This window comes from Bufo bufo, chromosome 11 (assembly GCF_905171765.1).
Source record: "Bufo bufo chromosome 11, aBufBuf1.1, whole genome shotgun sequence".
In the NCBI taxonomy this organism is placed as follows: domain Eukaryota; kingdom Metazoa; phylum Chordata; class Amphibia; order Anura; family Bufonidae; genus Bufo; species Bufo bufo.
In genome coordinates, this window is record NC_053399.1 from 67,073,563 (window position 1) to 67,086,549 (window position 12,987).

The 12,987-nt window shown below is 42.4% G+C and overlaps 1 protein-coding gene across 1 annotated transcript; it reads right to left on the reverse strand.

Moving 5' to 3' along the window:
* Positions 1–204: 204 nt before the first annotated feature.
* EGLN3 (egl-9 family hypoxia inducible factor 3) lies at positions 205–9,628 on the reverse strand. The gene is made up of 5 exons (XM_040411711.1): positions 8,973–9,628; positions 7,606–7,725; positions 5,478–5,614; positions 5,322–5,395; positions 205–1,429 (listed from the first exon to the last, which is right to left on the reverse strand). The coding sequence occupies exons 1-5, from the start codon at positions 9,372–9,374 to the stop codon at positions 1,398–1,400; spliced, it is 765 nt and encodes a 254-aa protein (XP_040267645.1). The 5' UTR covers positions 9,375–9,628; the 3' UTR covers positions 205–1,397.
* Positions 9,629–12,987: the final 3,359 nt, after the last annotated feature.

Genomic DNA, 12,987 nt, shown 5'->3' on the forward strand with positions numbered 1-12,987 from the left:
ACTACTGAGGACTTATCTTCTGGCTAGGTCATCAGCATCTTATCAGCCGCGGCCTGAATCCTAGGACCCCGGCCATTCAGCTGTTTGAGAAGGCATCGGCACTCGCAGTAGTGCTGCGGCCTTCTCTGAGCTCACCAAGCACAGCACTGTACATTGAACAGTGTCTGTGCTTGGTATTGCAGCTCAGCCCCATTCACTACTGCGATCACCAGTGCCTTCTCGAACAGTTGATTGTGGGGTCATAGGTGTCAGACCCTCACTAATCAGATAGATTGGCTTATTGACATTCAAAGCCTTGCACAATCAAGGCCCTGGATACCTGAAGGACTTATTGCAACTGCATCACACCCCCGACAATCACAGATCAAAAAGATCTAATAACTTGTTCACCCCCAGAGTCCACCTCAAAACCTTTGGAGACAGAGCCTTCTGTCATGCCGCCCCTACACTTTGGAACTCCATGCCACACCCAATTAGGACATCCCCATCCCTGGAAGCATTTAAGTCCAAACTGAAAAGCCACCTGGTTTAGTCTGGCATTTGTGAACACCTGACTATGTCTTCTGTAACACAGTCCAGCCTGCAACCCTGTATTGATCTGAGACATATCTATGCGCTTTGAGTCCTATGGGAGAAAAGCGCTTTACAAATTGTATTATTATTGTTACTGATGACCTATCCACAGGATAAGTCATCAGTAGTAAAGACTCGGGAAACCACTTTAACTATCACAATTTCTTAGACAACACTGTCAGATATAAATAGACAGAGTGATCAACAAAATAGGTCAGGATTACTAGATTTGCACAACAAAAGCAACATGCTCTGGCCTGCAGACATGTCTTTTGGTCAATGACCGTACCAGTCACTACAGTTTTTCTGCATCATTTCCACTGTGATTTTTTTTTTACAGTGTATTCGCAAAAGTTATATGATCTCTTAGACTTTGAGTATTTAAATATTCTGTACCAAAAAATTAATGAAACATCAAACCAGCGTTCAAACTGGTATGGAGGTGAAACAAGTGAAATAAGGTACTTAATGGTGTAGTCACATCTCATAAAGTGATGGCATACCGCTAGGATTCTCTTTATCACTGATGCTGAGAATTACCCTTCACAGTTTTCCCTGCACCCTTTTTATATCAAATGTCTCATGGACAGTCCTGGGATACTGACAGGTGTTCCGGCAAAGACCTTTCCATTTTTTTGTCTTCTGTTTATGCAGGTTAGAAACATGACTTCAATATTTAATCCACAAGTCAACTTTGTGGTCTTTGTACTTGAATACTCTTTGTGGTCCTTGTTTCAACCTTTTGCATTGATTTGTTATTGCTCGAATTCTTCCCTATTTTCCCAAATCAAAATAATGGAAATCAGCTTTCCCTGAGGGGCTCATCAGTTGTCCGAGGTAGGCTCTTGCCTAGACTCTGAATGAAAAATAAGGAAAATTAAGATCAATAAACATTAGTGAATGGCTGCTACAAAAAAAGCGCAAATGCTTACAACAAGCTGCCCAATGCTTAGAAGCTTGTATGAGATAAGTAAAAATGGCAGCTGAATTCCTTGGCACACACCTGAAACAGGTTTTTTTCAGCGGTTCTCTAGGTGTGCTGAATGTTTATGGAGGCCAGCAGATTTTTTCCATTTATGCTTAAAACCTACAACTCTTCCCTTCACCTACCCAAACAAGCCTACTTCACTTCTATCATTGCAAATAACTACTCACATTCAAATAACTCAATAAATAACATATGGACTAAAAGACACTGCTGGGACATTTTCCAACCTAAATCAGCCAGATTTGTGCGCAGACTCGGGTACACCACATTTATGACATTTTAATAACCTTTTAGAGCCTTTTTCAGACAGGAAAAGGGTATGACCTGTCAAATAGGAGTGTGGTTTAATTGCATAAAATTCTGGGGTAAAGTAGGCTAATTGGTGGTTGGACAAGACAGTCTACAGATTCGCCAGATACATCATACAGCATCAGACACCGTGATAAATCTAGCACATTTTTAGACTGTCCAGTCTGAGTTTACATTGTCTATAACAGGGATCAGCAACTTCTGGCACTCCAGGTGTTCTGAAACTACAACTCCCAGAATGCTCCATTCACTTCTCAGCATGTTGCATGCTGGGAGCTGTAGTTCCACAGCAGCTGAAGTACCGAAGGTTGCTGATCCCTGGACTATAACAATCAGACGGTATTAGAAAATTAAAAACAAAACAAAAAATAGGGAACAAAAATGATGTTTGAAGAAAGCTTTCTGGAAGAAATCAGCTACTTTGTCCTCAGGTTTGACTACACTGATTTATAAAGACTGTAAAGTAGCCCATACAAACCTGGTCATAGCTACCCGGGCAGCAAGCATAGCAACCAGATCAAGGACCCTACCTATCAGGGTAGCAAGCATGCTGGCTACAGCAATGACTTCCATTCTCTGACCAATGAAAACAGTCATCATAGCAGAGTTGGACCCTCTTACAAGTTCTGCTTGGGGGCGCTACAATTACTTGTTATGCCTCTGAACCAGTTGTTTATATATGCAAAATGAGTGACCGAATTTATTTTTTTGTGCCTTTTTAAAACCTGGCAGTTTAGATAGATCAATATGCAGTTACGGAAGAGCATTATATTGAAGTTATCCAACAACAACAGGCATATACAGTAAAATTCCTTAAATAAAGCATCTGATCTACTGTAACAAAGTCTAAAAATCCAGAACATAACTGAGATTGAATATGGAATCATAGATAGTGTAAGATTTGGTCTAAACATTTCCTTTTGAACTTTCTCTGCTCATTACTTCTTAGTTCTGTATAGTTTTCTGTGAGTGTCTATAACATTTGATAATCTGGCATCTGCCAAGTCCCACTGACACCTGATTACAGTAATTTTATTATGTTTACAGCTTTGATTTACAATATTCCTTTTTGATTTTCTCATAGAACCCTGCTCCGTATTAAAGAGGATATCCAGCTTCGGGAGGAGACTGGATACATCAGGAGATCCACCAGCAGTAAAAAGAGATCATTCCTTACCTGGCAAATCAGCGCAGCTGTTCTGGTTCTCTTTGCCGGGATCTGTTTACCTGGCTGCAGCGGTGACATCACATCAACATGTGGCTACTGCCAATCATTGGCCTCTTTCTTATCGCTGCAGCAAGGTAAACAGATGCCAGCTGGGAGAACTGAAGCAGAAGTGTGGGATCTAGCAGGTAAGTAGTGATCTCTTCTTTATTGCAGGTGGATCCCCTGTGTTGTCAGTTTTCCTTGTAAAACAAACAACGTCTTGACTGAAACTTCTAAAAAATCTAACTGATCTGTGTGGTTGTTTTATTGTATATTTTTACATTGTATATATTTAAGATGTCATGTATTTGCTATAAAATTCCCATATACATTCCAGTACAGATAAGGAAGGATTATTGACTGTGAAAAGTGAATAAATTGATGTACTCATATGAAAGAAATCTTCTATATAAATGAGAATTGGGGGCAGAACAGGAACTACAGCACTATACATATGTATGTGTGTTATAAAACACACACAAATATAAATATATCTACCATACTGTATGCCCTGCACCATGGGGGGGATCCAGACAGAAGCTTATCACTGACTCAAGATTATTTAAGTTTGGAGACTATTTAAATTTTATAAAAGAAAATACAAAAAAAAACAACACACTACAGTATCTTACTGATGACATATAAATAAGGATTATATTTGAATAGCAGTGCACAAAAATCTAGAGTTAAAAGTATATATTAACCTATAGTGTGCCACTGCAATTGGTAATAAAAGGTAAAGTGCTGTATCCTAAATATGGGCAGGCACAAGACAATTTGTGCACGTAGCTAGTTCCACTCAGGGGGGGCATTGTGACCTCTGATAAGGACAGGTTCCTGACTGCTTAATCACCAAACAACTTGTGACTGGAAATGTCATAAAACCTACAGACTGTGGCCCCTCCCATGCTATACAGAGAGGCACGTACACAGTGTCACACACGTACACAGTCACACAGTGGTGCAATTGTCTTCACTGACAAGGACACAAGTGCAGACATCTGCCCAGAAAACGCAAACAGAACTACAAATTCATCACAAATGTCTGCTTCTCCCGGATTTAAAACAATCTGATAAAGTAGTAAAAAAAAATCAAGTCTAATTCTGCCCAAACAAATACATATAAATTCACCATCTCTGTGGACACAAAGAAGTAACAAACAAATCTAAAAGGTGAAGGATTTACACAGATTAGAAAACAAAAACTGCGCAATTTAGTTAATTCTTGTGTGACAACAAACAGAAGTCAATAAGTAGAATCATATCTTATAATATTTTGTTATACCTGTTGTAAAAACCATCCTCAGATTTCCAGCTCCCTTTAGCAGTCTTTCAGCCCCATGGGATGCAATGACTGGCTTCAGCTTGGGGACATGTCACTGCTGAGGCCAGTAGATGTATGAGCCCTACTCATATCAAGCAAGACATTTACCAATATCACAGATAATCATGGGTGGATTTGGCATTTTTGATAGCCCATTACAAATTAGCGTATATCTGGGGTCCCCCATTGCACTGCTAAGCACCTTAAACTCCACCCACCACAACCACTAAGCTACACCCTTAGTTTAGCACTTCTGCTACTGTCCTACAGATAGAAAGACCCCCTCCCCTGGCAGAACAGGTGGTATTTATGCCCCTTTAGTTGTTTCAGTCAACCAGAGGGCCCCCTCAGCTCTGGGGCCCTAATCAATTGCTTGGTTTGTGTAGAGATGAAGTCCACCACCACTCATAATTGATTCTCTGCTCAGTCTCAAGATTATAATGCAGTTCTGCTGGAAACAAGTGCTAGATTATCAGACTTTCTGGATTATTAGATGCCATATTAAAGGAATTTGCGATGGTGATCAAGTACAATAAAAAGGTCAATTTGTCATGAAATATGTCACTTTAATGGCTATTAATAACTAACGTGATATGTTAAACATCTTGAAGAGCAGAAACCAATTCCTTAACATAATCTTCATACACTTATTTTAGCCAATAAGAACCGCATTCCAATAACAATTTGCAGGGCAGGATATTCAGTTCTCTATGTCCTACAAATATTCCAGCATGTGATTTGAATTTCATCTACAAATTGCCCGCTGCTGTTAATGACAGCCTGTGGTCTGTTCACAGATCTATGGAAAAACTGACATTCTCTGCAGTTTAGCAAATTATTACAGGAACGCTCCCCCAGGGAATTTCCTATATTAAGAAGCTGTTCATCCTATAAAGGTGGAGACATTAACACACACTTACCACTTAATCTTTGGAACCTCTGCTTGGCTGCGGCTCTCTCTTTGGCATCGAAATACCAGACAGTTAGAGCATATCTATGTGAATGACAGGGATAACAGTTACTTAGGGAATGCAGCAACTGTTGTCAGTATATATGGTCTATCACACTATAGTTACCTGGTGGCATAAGAAGGCTGCACTTCATGGGGGTTGCGGCGGTCAGACCAGAAAAAAAGTAACCGGTCGAAAAGAGGCTCAACATCGGCTACATGTGAGCTACCATCAGGAAAGATGCGCAGTACTCCACCATGGACCTACAGGAGAAGATCATGGTCACCAAAAGTCAGAAAATACATTAAAGTCATATCCAATGTTGCATAACGTCACAATAGCCAGAAAGATGTCAAATAATCAGGTAGATAGATATATAGATATGAGATAGATAGATAGATTTTATAGATACGAGAGAGAGATAGATATGAAATAGATAGATAGATACTAAGGGTGTCGCCCCAATCCACCTGTATGGCAGTGAAGTCTGGGGCCCAAACATATACCCAGACCGGGCAGAGTGGGACTCTGGGCCAACAGAACTATTCCACCTAGAACTCTGCAAACACTTTCTCCAGGTCCACAGGGGAACCTCAAACAGCGCCTGTCGAGCAGAACTGGGCAGATTCCCACTCTACTTTGCTGTCCAGAAGAGGGCGCTATCATTCAGAGCCCATCTTCATAGCAGCAGTCCCAGCTCCTACCATCACAAAGCCTTGCTACACCAAGAAGCAACAGAAAAACAAAGCACCGTGCAACAAGTCACCCAAACCCAGCCTGCCCAAGCCACCAACCAATATAGCCTGACAAAGGGCCAAATCCAGAGGACGATACACAAGTACAAAGAGGAGTATATCAGCGTCTGGAGGAACGACATAAGAACATCCCAGAAGCTGACAGTATACCAGAGCCTGCAGAGGGAGTACAAACTGGCCCCATATCTGGAGAAACTCCCCAATCCAAAAGACCGACAGATCCTGAGCCGATACAGACTGAGCGCCCACAGCCTGCTCATTGAACCTGGGCGTCACCGACAGAGGTACATGCCCAGGGAGAGCAGACTGTGCCAGCAGTGCGACCAGGAGGCCGTGGAGGATGAGGCTAATTTCCTGCTGCGGTGCCCCAAATACTCAGCAGTGAGGGAGACTCACTTCAGGAGACTGTCTGATCTCTGCCCAGACTTCACCTCCATGGAGGAGGAAGAGAGACTCTCCATACTGCTGGAGGAAGAGGAGAATACAGCGGCCACAGCAGCACAATATATTACTGCCTGCCATAGACTGAGAGGAGCCTGATATACCATGGACTCCTCTCCACCCTGGGCGTGTCCCCATCCCCCAACCCTACCCAATTATTTCCCACTTGCTTTGGCAATGCTAAAATGTATTTAGTCCTGCCAATAAAGCCGATTTGATTTGATATGAGATAGATAGATAGATAGATATGATATACATAGATTCGATAGATATGAGAGAGATAGATAGATAGATAGATATGAAATAGATAGATATGAGATAGATAGATATGAGATAGATAGATATGAGATAGATAGATATGAGATAGATATGAGAGATAGATATGAGAGATAGATAGATAGATATGATACATAGATTCGATAGATGAGAGAAATAGATAGATATGAAATAGATAGATATGAGATAGATAGATATGAGATAGATAGATATGAGATAGATAGATATGATAGATAATAGATATGATAGACAGATATATAGATAGATAGATATGATACATAGATTCGATAGATGAGAGAGATAGATAGATATGAGATAGATAGATATGAGAGAGATAGATATGAGAGAGATAGATATGAGATAGATAGATATGAGATAGATAGATATGAAATAGATAGATATGAGATACATAGATTCAATAGATATGAGAGAGATAGATAGATAGATAGATATGAAATATATAGATATGAGATAGATAGATATGAAATAGACAGACAGATAGATAGATATGATACATAGATTCGATAGATGAGAGAGATAGATAGATATGAAATAGATAGATATGAGATACATAGATTCGATAGATATGAGAGAGATAGATATGAAATAGATAGATATGAAATAGATAGATATGAGATAGATAGATATGAGATAGATAGATATGAGAGATAGCTAGATATGAAATAGATAGATATGAGATAGATAGATATGAGAGAGATAGATATGAGATACATAGATTCAATAGATATGAGAGAGATAGATAGATAGATATCTGCTCTCACATTTGCATCCCAGTTCTTATTCAAATAATAAATGCATGTAATGAGGCGCCCATCTCCTGTCGGGTTATCTACATGCCTCACATAACCAGCTCCATTACCAGGGTAACAAGCGACCATTGCCTGAAAGAGAAAATAATAAATGAGTTTTACTCTGTTACCAGAGATGTTTTAGGAACTTCTTGACGTATTTTAGATAAGCCAAATCAGATATGTTTAAAAAGAACACACCCATGCCAGTGTGCCATCCCAGGCTTAGCAAATGACTAGGAGGAATATTTTTGCCATTTTCTAAACTCATGATGCAAAAGGTCAACAAAGCACTGCTCTGGCCATTAATGTTGCAGTCATAATTAGAACCGGAATAGTTTTGCTGCCAGCTAAAGGCAAGTGCATTTACAAAACTAAGCTCCGTGTTGCATTTTGTGCGACTATGCAAATAAACATTAAAAAGTGACAATATTAATAATGGGTATAAATGTGAATGATACTTAAAGGGGTTGTCTCCCTTCAGCAAATGGTATTTATCACGTAGAGAAAGTTAATACAAGGCACTTACTAATGTATTGTGATTGCCCATATTGCCTCCTTTGCTGGCTGCATTCATTTTTCCATCACATTATACACTGCTTGTTTCCATGGTTACGACCACCCTGTAATCCAGGAGAGGTGGCCGTGCTTGCACAATATAGGAAAAAGCACCAGTCCTTTTGATAGCCTAGACCTTGGGCGCACGCAAAGGCACACATGCACAGCAGCCCCCATCCCAACCACCTTGTCACAGCTGTGGCCATAACCATGGAAACGAGCAGTGTATAATGTGATGGAAAAATGAATCCAACCAGCAAAGGAGACAATATGGATAATCACAATACATTAGTAAGTGCCTTGTACCAACTTTCTCTACATGATAAATGCCATTTGCTGAAGTGTGAAGCCTGAAGCCTAGGATACAGTCACTACTCTGGCTATATGAGTATGAGCAAACAAATAATCAGAAAAGAAGATGACAGCAAGCCCTACAAAGGTGGTGGAGATCTACAAATGGGCACAAAGTTAGAGTACCAAGCTAATGTGTGCCAGAAGCATAGCCTGTAACCTGGGTATTTTGAGGATCCAAGCTGGTGACAGAGCAGATGAACATGCAGCAATTGGCACCAAGAGCTGATCTGACCAGCACAGAGCAGCATTTGTGACAGATCGAAATGGGACATGCAACATGGGGGTCCATAGAGTGAAACCTTGACAGATAATGGGGAGCTGAAGAAAAACGTAAGGTTAACAAAGTAAAACTTCCATTCCGCAGCAGCAATGGATTTATGACCAATATCTGACCACTGACAAGAAGCACGAATGTAGCCAGGTCTCACCTTGGACCTCTCCTTCACATAGAACTGGCCCAAATGGTTCCCACACAACACCACTAGGCGATCAATTACTGAGAGAACCAGTCCAATGGCCTCACATCCCTCCTCCGTGCCAGCAATCCATGCAATGTTGTCCCCTCGCAGGTGCCTTTTGGAGACTCCTCCAAGATGCCCCGCCAGCTGGCCATCCTTCAGGGCCCCGTCCTTGTGCAAACGTCTGACCTGCTCCAGCACTTGATCCCCCAATTCTTCTCCCAAGATGTGATCCAGATAACAGTAACCAAAGGAGAGCAAGTGGGGTACAATGTGCTCTAGTGCCAGCTTCTCAAGGTCCATAGGGGGGCTATGCTTGAGTGGCATTGAAGAAGAGGAGGGCTTTATGGTGGGACAATGCTTGGAGAGCATTGTGCCACCACAGATTTGTCTTTGACATGCCAGCGTTACTAGAAACTGTGTCACGAAACCTGTCTAGGATGCCTGTGCGGGGTCCTCCACGAGATGCCAACTAAAGCAGCATTCACAGCCATGGAAGAGCCGTATTGCTCAAGTTATGAAGAGACTTTGCTGCTGTAAATACGCTTCCGAGCCGCTATAATATACGTGTCATGAGAACGGAGCTCTATAAAGGCTCAGCTACGTGTCACTATAGGCATAGCCAAGCCCCGCTCTCACCAGCCCTATACAGCGCTGTACGTGCAGAAGCAGTGGTTCCCACTCGCTGGGCGTGCCTTACACTGCTCAGAGCCTGGCCGTCAAAGCCAATCAGGGGCGCGGAGGGTGTGGTCTTAGGAGCTTATAACGGACAGGCACATAAGCACGTGCTCCAGGCACACACGGAGCTGGGCGACCATTGGCTGATGTACTTGTGGGCGTGTTCGCGTACCCAGGAGATAGCGTGGTAGTGGGCGTGTCACCCGCCATTGAGGAATCTTGGTTCGGCATGTAGCCTGCTACCATATAGTGCAGAGAAGTAAACACAGCGAGGAGGAGGGGAAGACGTAGGAGAGGGAAACCACCATCAGAGCAGGGCGGAGAGAAAGCTTGGCCAGTGTGTGAAGACAGGGTGAGAGGAAGAGAAGATGCAAAACAGGGGGTGAAATATGATGCTGGGTTTCCTTTGGGAAAGGTGAAAATGAGGCCAGAGAGAACTGGGGTTATGAGGAAAATGGAAGGCTGTGAGTAGGGATGAGAGAACTTGTATTTTCAAGTTCAGTGTGCAAGGTTTCTAAGAATTCCTTTATGGATTCCACTACCACTAACCATAAGTTATGGTCCCGTGGTATGGTCCGTGGTAGAGCAATCCATAACACTAGTTGTGACCCATATATGCCTCTATCACACAGCGGTGAAGTGAACGCATGGCATCCGGACCGAATCCTGGTTCATTCATTTCAGAGGGGTCTGTGCACACGTTTTTCACGGATCAGCTCTGCGTTCAGGAAAAACTGCAGCATCTTCTATGTATCAGAGGAAAGAATAGAGTACAGTGGCTCTGACCTCTCGTATCAGTTGGGTATGGTGCACGACCCTTGCAACCTACCCCTGGTCGCAGAGAAAGTGAATAGCAGATATGTCAAGTAGTAGGGGGCACTCAACTATCTGCTACCAGATGGACAAGGATGCTGTAAAAGTATTCCAGCAAATATGTATTCGAATAAAAACTAGTGAAACTAGTAATAGTGGTAATGTGGTCCACTTCAACCGTAAAAAACTATGTTATATATAAAACATTACATCACACATAATGGCGCCAAGAGAAAATAATATAAAATATATATAGAAAAATGTCACTGAATGCTCCTAATGCTTAATGATGTACAATAGGAGCCTGATCGTTGGAGCTCAAGGGCTCTTGTAGGATATATGGGTCTGTTAGAGTCCGCAATACCGTGAACTACAAGGACTTCAGGTGATCAGGGTATCCAGGAAAAACAGAAATCTCTATATGAGATATAATACTGTGTGTCAGAAATTGTTAATGCAGCCTGCTTCCTATATATCATTGCTCCACTAAGGGGCATGCACTATAGTGGGCAATATGGCAGCTGAAAGATGACATTAACATGGGTACATATATGGTATGTACTTGATACCATGAGTACTTTACCCCTCCAGGAGACGTTTGATCCGATTATGGTTCACTTGGATGATCCGGTCTCCATGCAGTCAGACGCCAGGTATGTATCTAGGACCTTCCGCCTTTTTAAACGTGATCCAGGTCATGTGATCGGAGAATATCCAGGTGATCGGAGGGGAGAGTACGGATTGAAAAATCACAGAAAAAACTAAGCTAAAAACATCCTGCACGATATGATATACAAATGTGCGGATGTCACTGGCCATATTATTGAAGAAAATCACAGAAATAAGATAATAATGCACTTAATAAAGTACAAGCAAGCATTATATATGGACAAAGTCCTCACTCTGATATGATAAAATCTGAGACACTTAGCCAATATATTTTGATCAAAACACATCTGAGCCCGCCTACCAAGCGCCAAGGTGGTTTCAGGTCAGGCGGGAGTGGCACCTTCAAGTGTGAATGCGCTCCTATTTGATCTTGGAAGTAGCATTCCTCTGCACTTTTGCCCTTCCTATCCAATAGAGCGCCTTGATTAGGTGGTACATATAGGTGTGCTGGCTCCTCCTCCCATTGGTTGCTTGATGCACATGGAGGTAACTAGGAGCAGCACACCATATGTGCGGCGTCCGCGCTCCTGAACATAGAAGCCCAATAGCTTAGGTAGGTTTAGCGTAGGACCCACCTGACCTGAGACCACCTTGGCGGGGGTAGGTGGGCACAGATGTGTTTTGATCAAAATATATTGGCTAAGTGTCTCAGATTTTATCATATCAGAGTAAGGACTTTGTCCATATATAATGCTTGCATCTACTTTATTAAGTGCATTATTATCTTATTTCTGTGATTTTATTCGAGAGTACGGATTGGCTTAGATGATTTCGCTGCTTAGGCGCGTGCCTCTTGGCCTGAAAACGAAGTATAGCTGGTATTGGTAGTATTCATATCCACAAATGTAGTGCTGCTAAAACCAAACGCATTTCGGGGTCTGAACTTGCCCTTCCTCAGTGGTCAACAGCAAAATGAAGTATCTGTCCTTTTATAGAGGAGTCGTCTCTTTTTTGAAAGGGATAATTGGAAAGCCAGAAATGGAGCTGACTTGTTGTAATGTGCCGTGTGGATTACACCAGGTACATACCAGAATATGATTAAAATACAGATGACATTTAATTGCGATAATGCAAACAAAAAATTGTCTTAATATCTCATATATAGAAGTGTAATGTACCGTATTTTTCGCCCCATAAGACGCACTTTTTCCTCCCCAAAAATGGGAGGAAAATGCCCCTGCGTCTTATGGGGCGAATGCTGACAGTTTAACATCACTGGATGCGATGTACGGAGCGGGGGCCGGGGGAGGGACTAGGAGGAGGAGCTGGGGGCCGGGAATAGTCACTGTACTATAGCCCCGCCCCACCGCTCCGGTATTCTAATATAAAATGTATTATTGAATACCCCCCTCACTCCTAATAGTACCGTATATCCTAATTGCTTCTGTATAATGCCGGCAGGCTGTCACGGCCATGGTCATGGTCGTGACTCTTAACCGCATGCTGTTGCCTGCGGTTTGGTTTGGGTGTTCAACCACAGGTGAGGGCCGCTAGTGTGTTGCCTCACTTGTGGTTGCCGCGGGCAACAAGTTGTTTTGTGTTGTCGCAGTATAGCAGCCTGAGCTGTTGCTTGGCAGCTTGCTGCAATGTGCATGCGGTTGCACCTGGCAACCTGTCTGTTAGGTGTGTCTTCTGAATGTCTGGTGTGCACTGTGTTTTAGGTTTTGTATGCACTCTGACATTTTCCCTTTGTCTGTGGCTGCCCGTGGCAACGTTTGGTGTTTGTACATGTGGTGGCAGTGTCTCTTTTTGGCCGGCTCCCAGGACACGTTCGCCACGCATGTCGTTGTCAACGGTAACAGCTGCAGTGAGAGTTTGTGTGTAT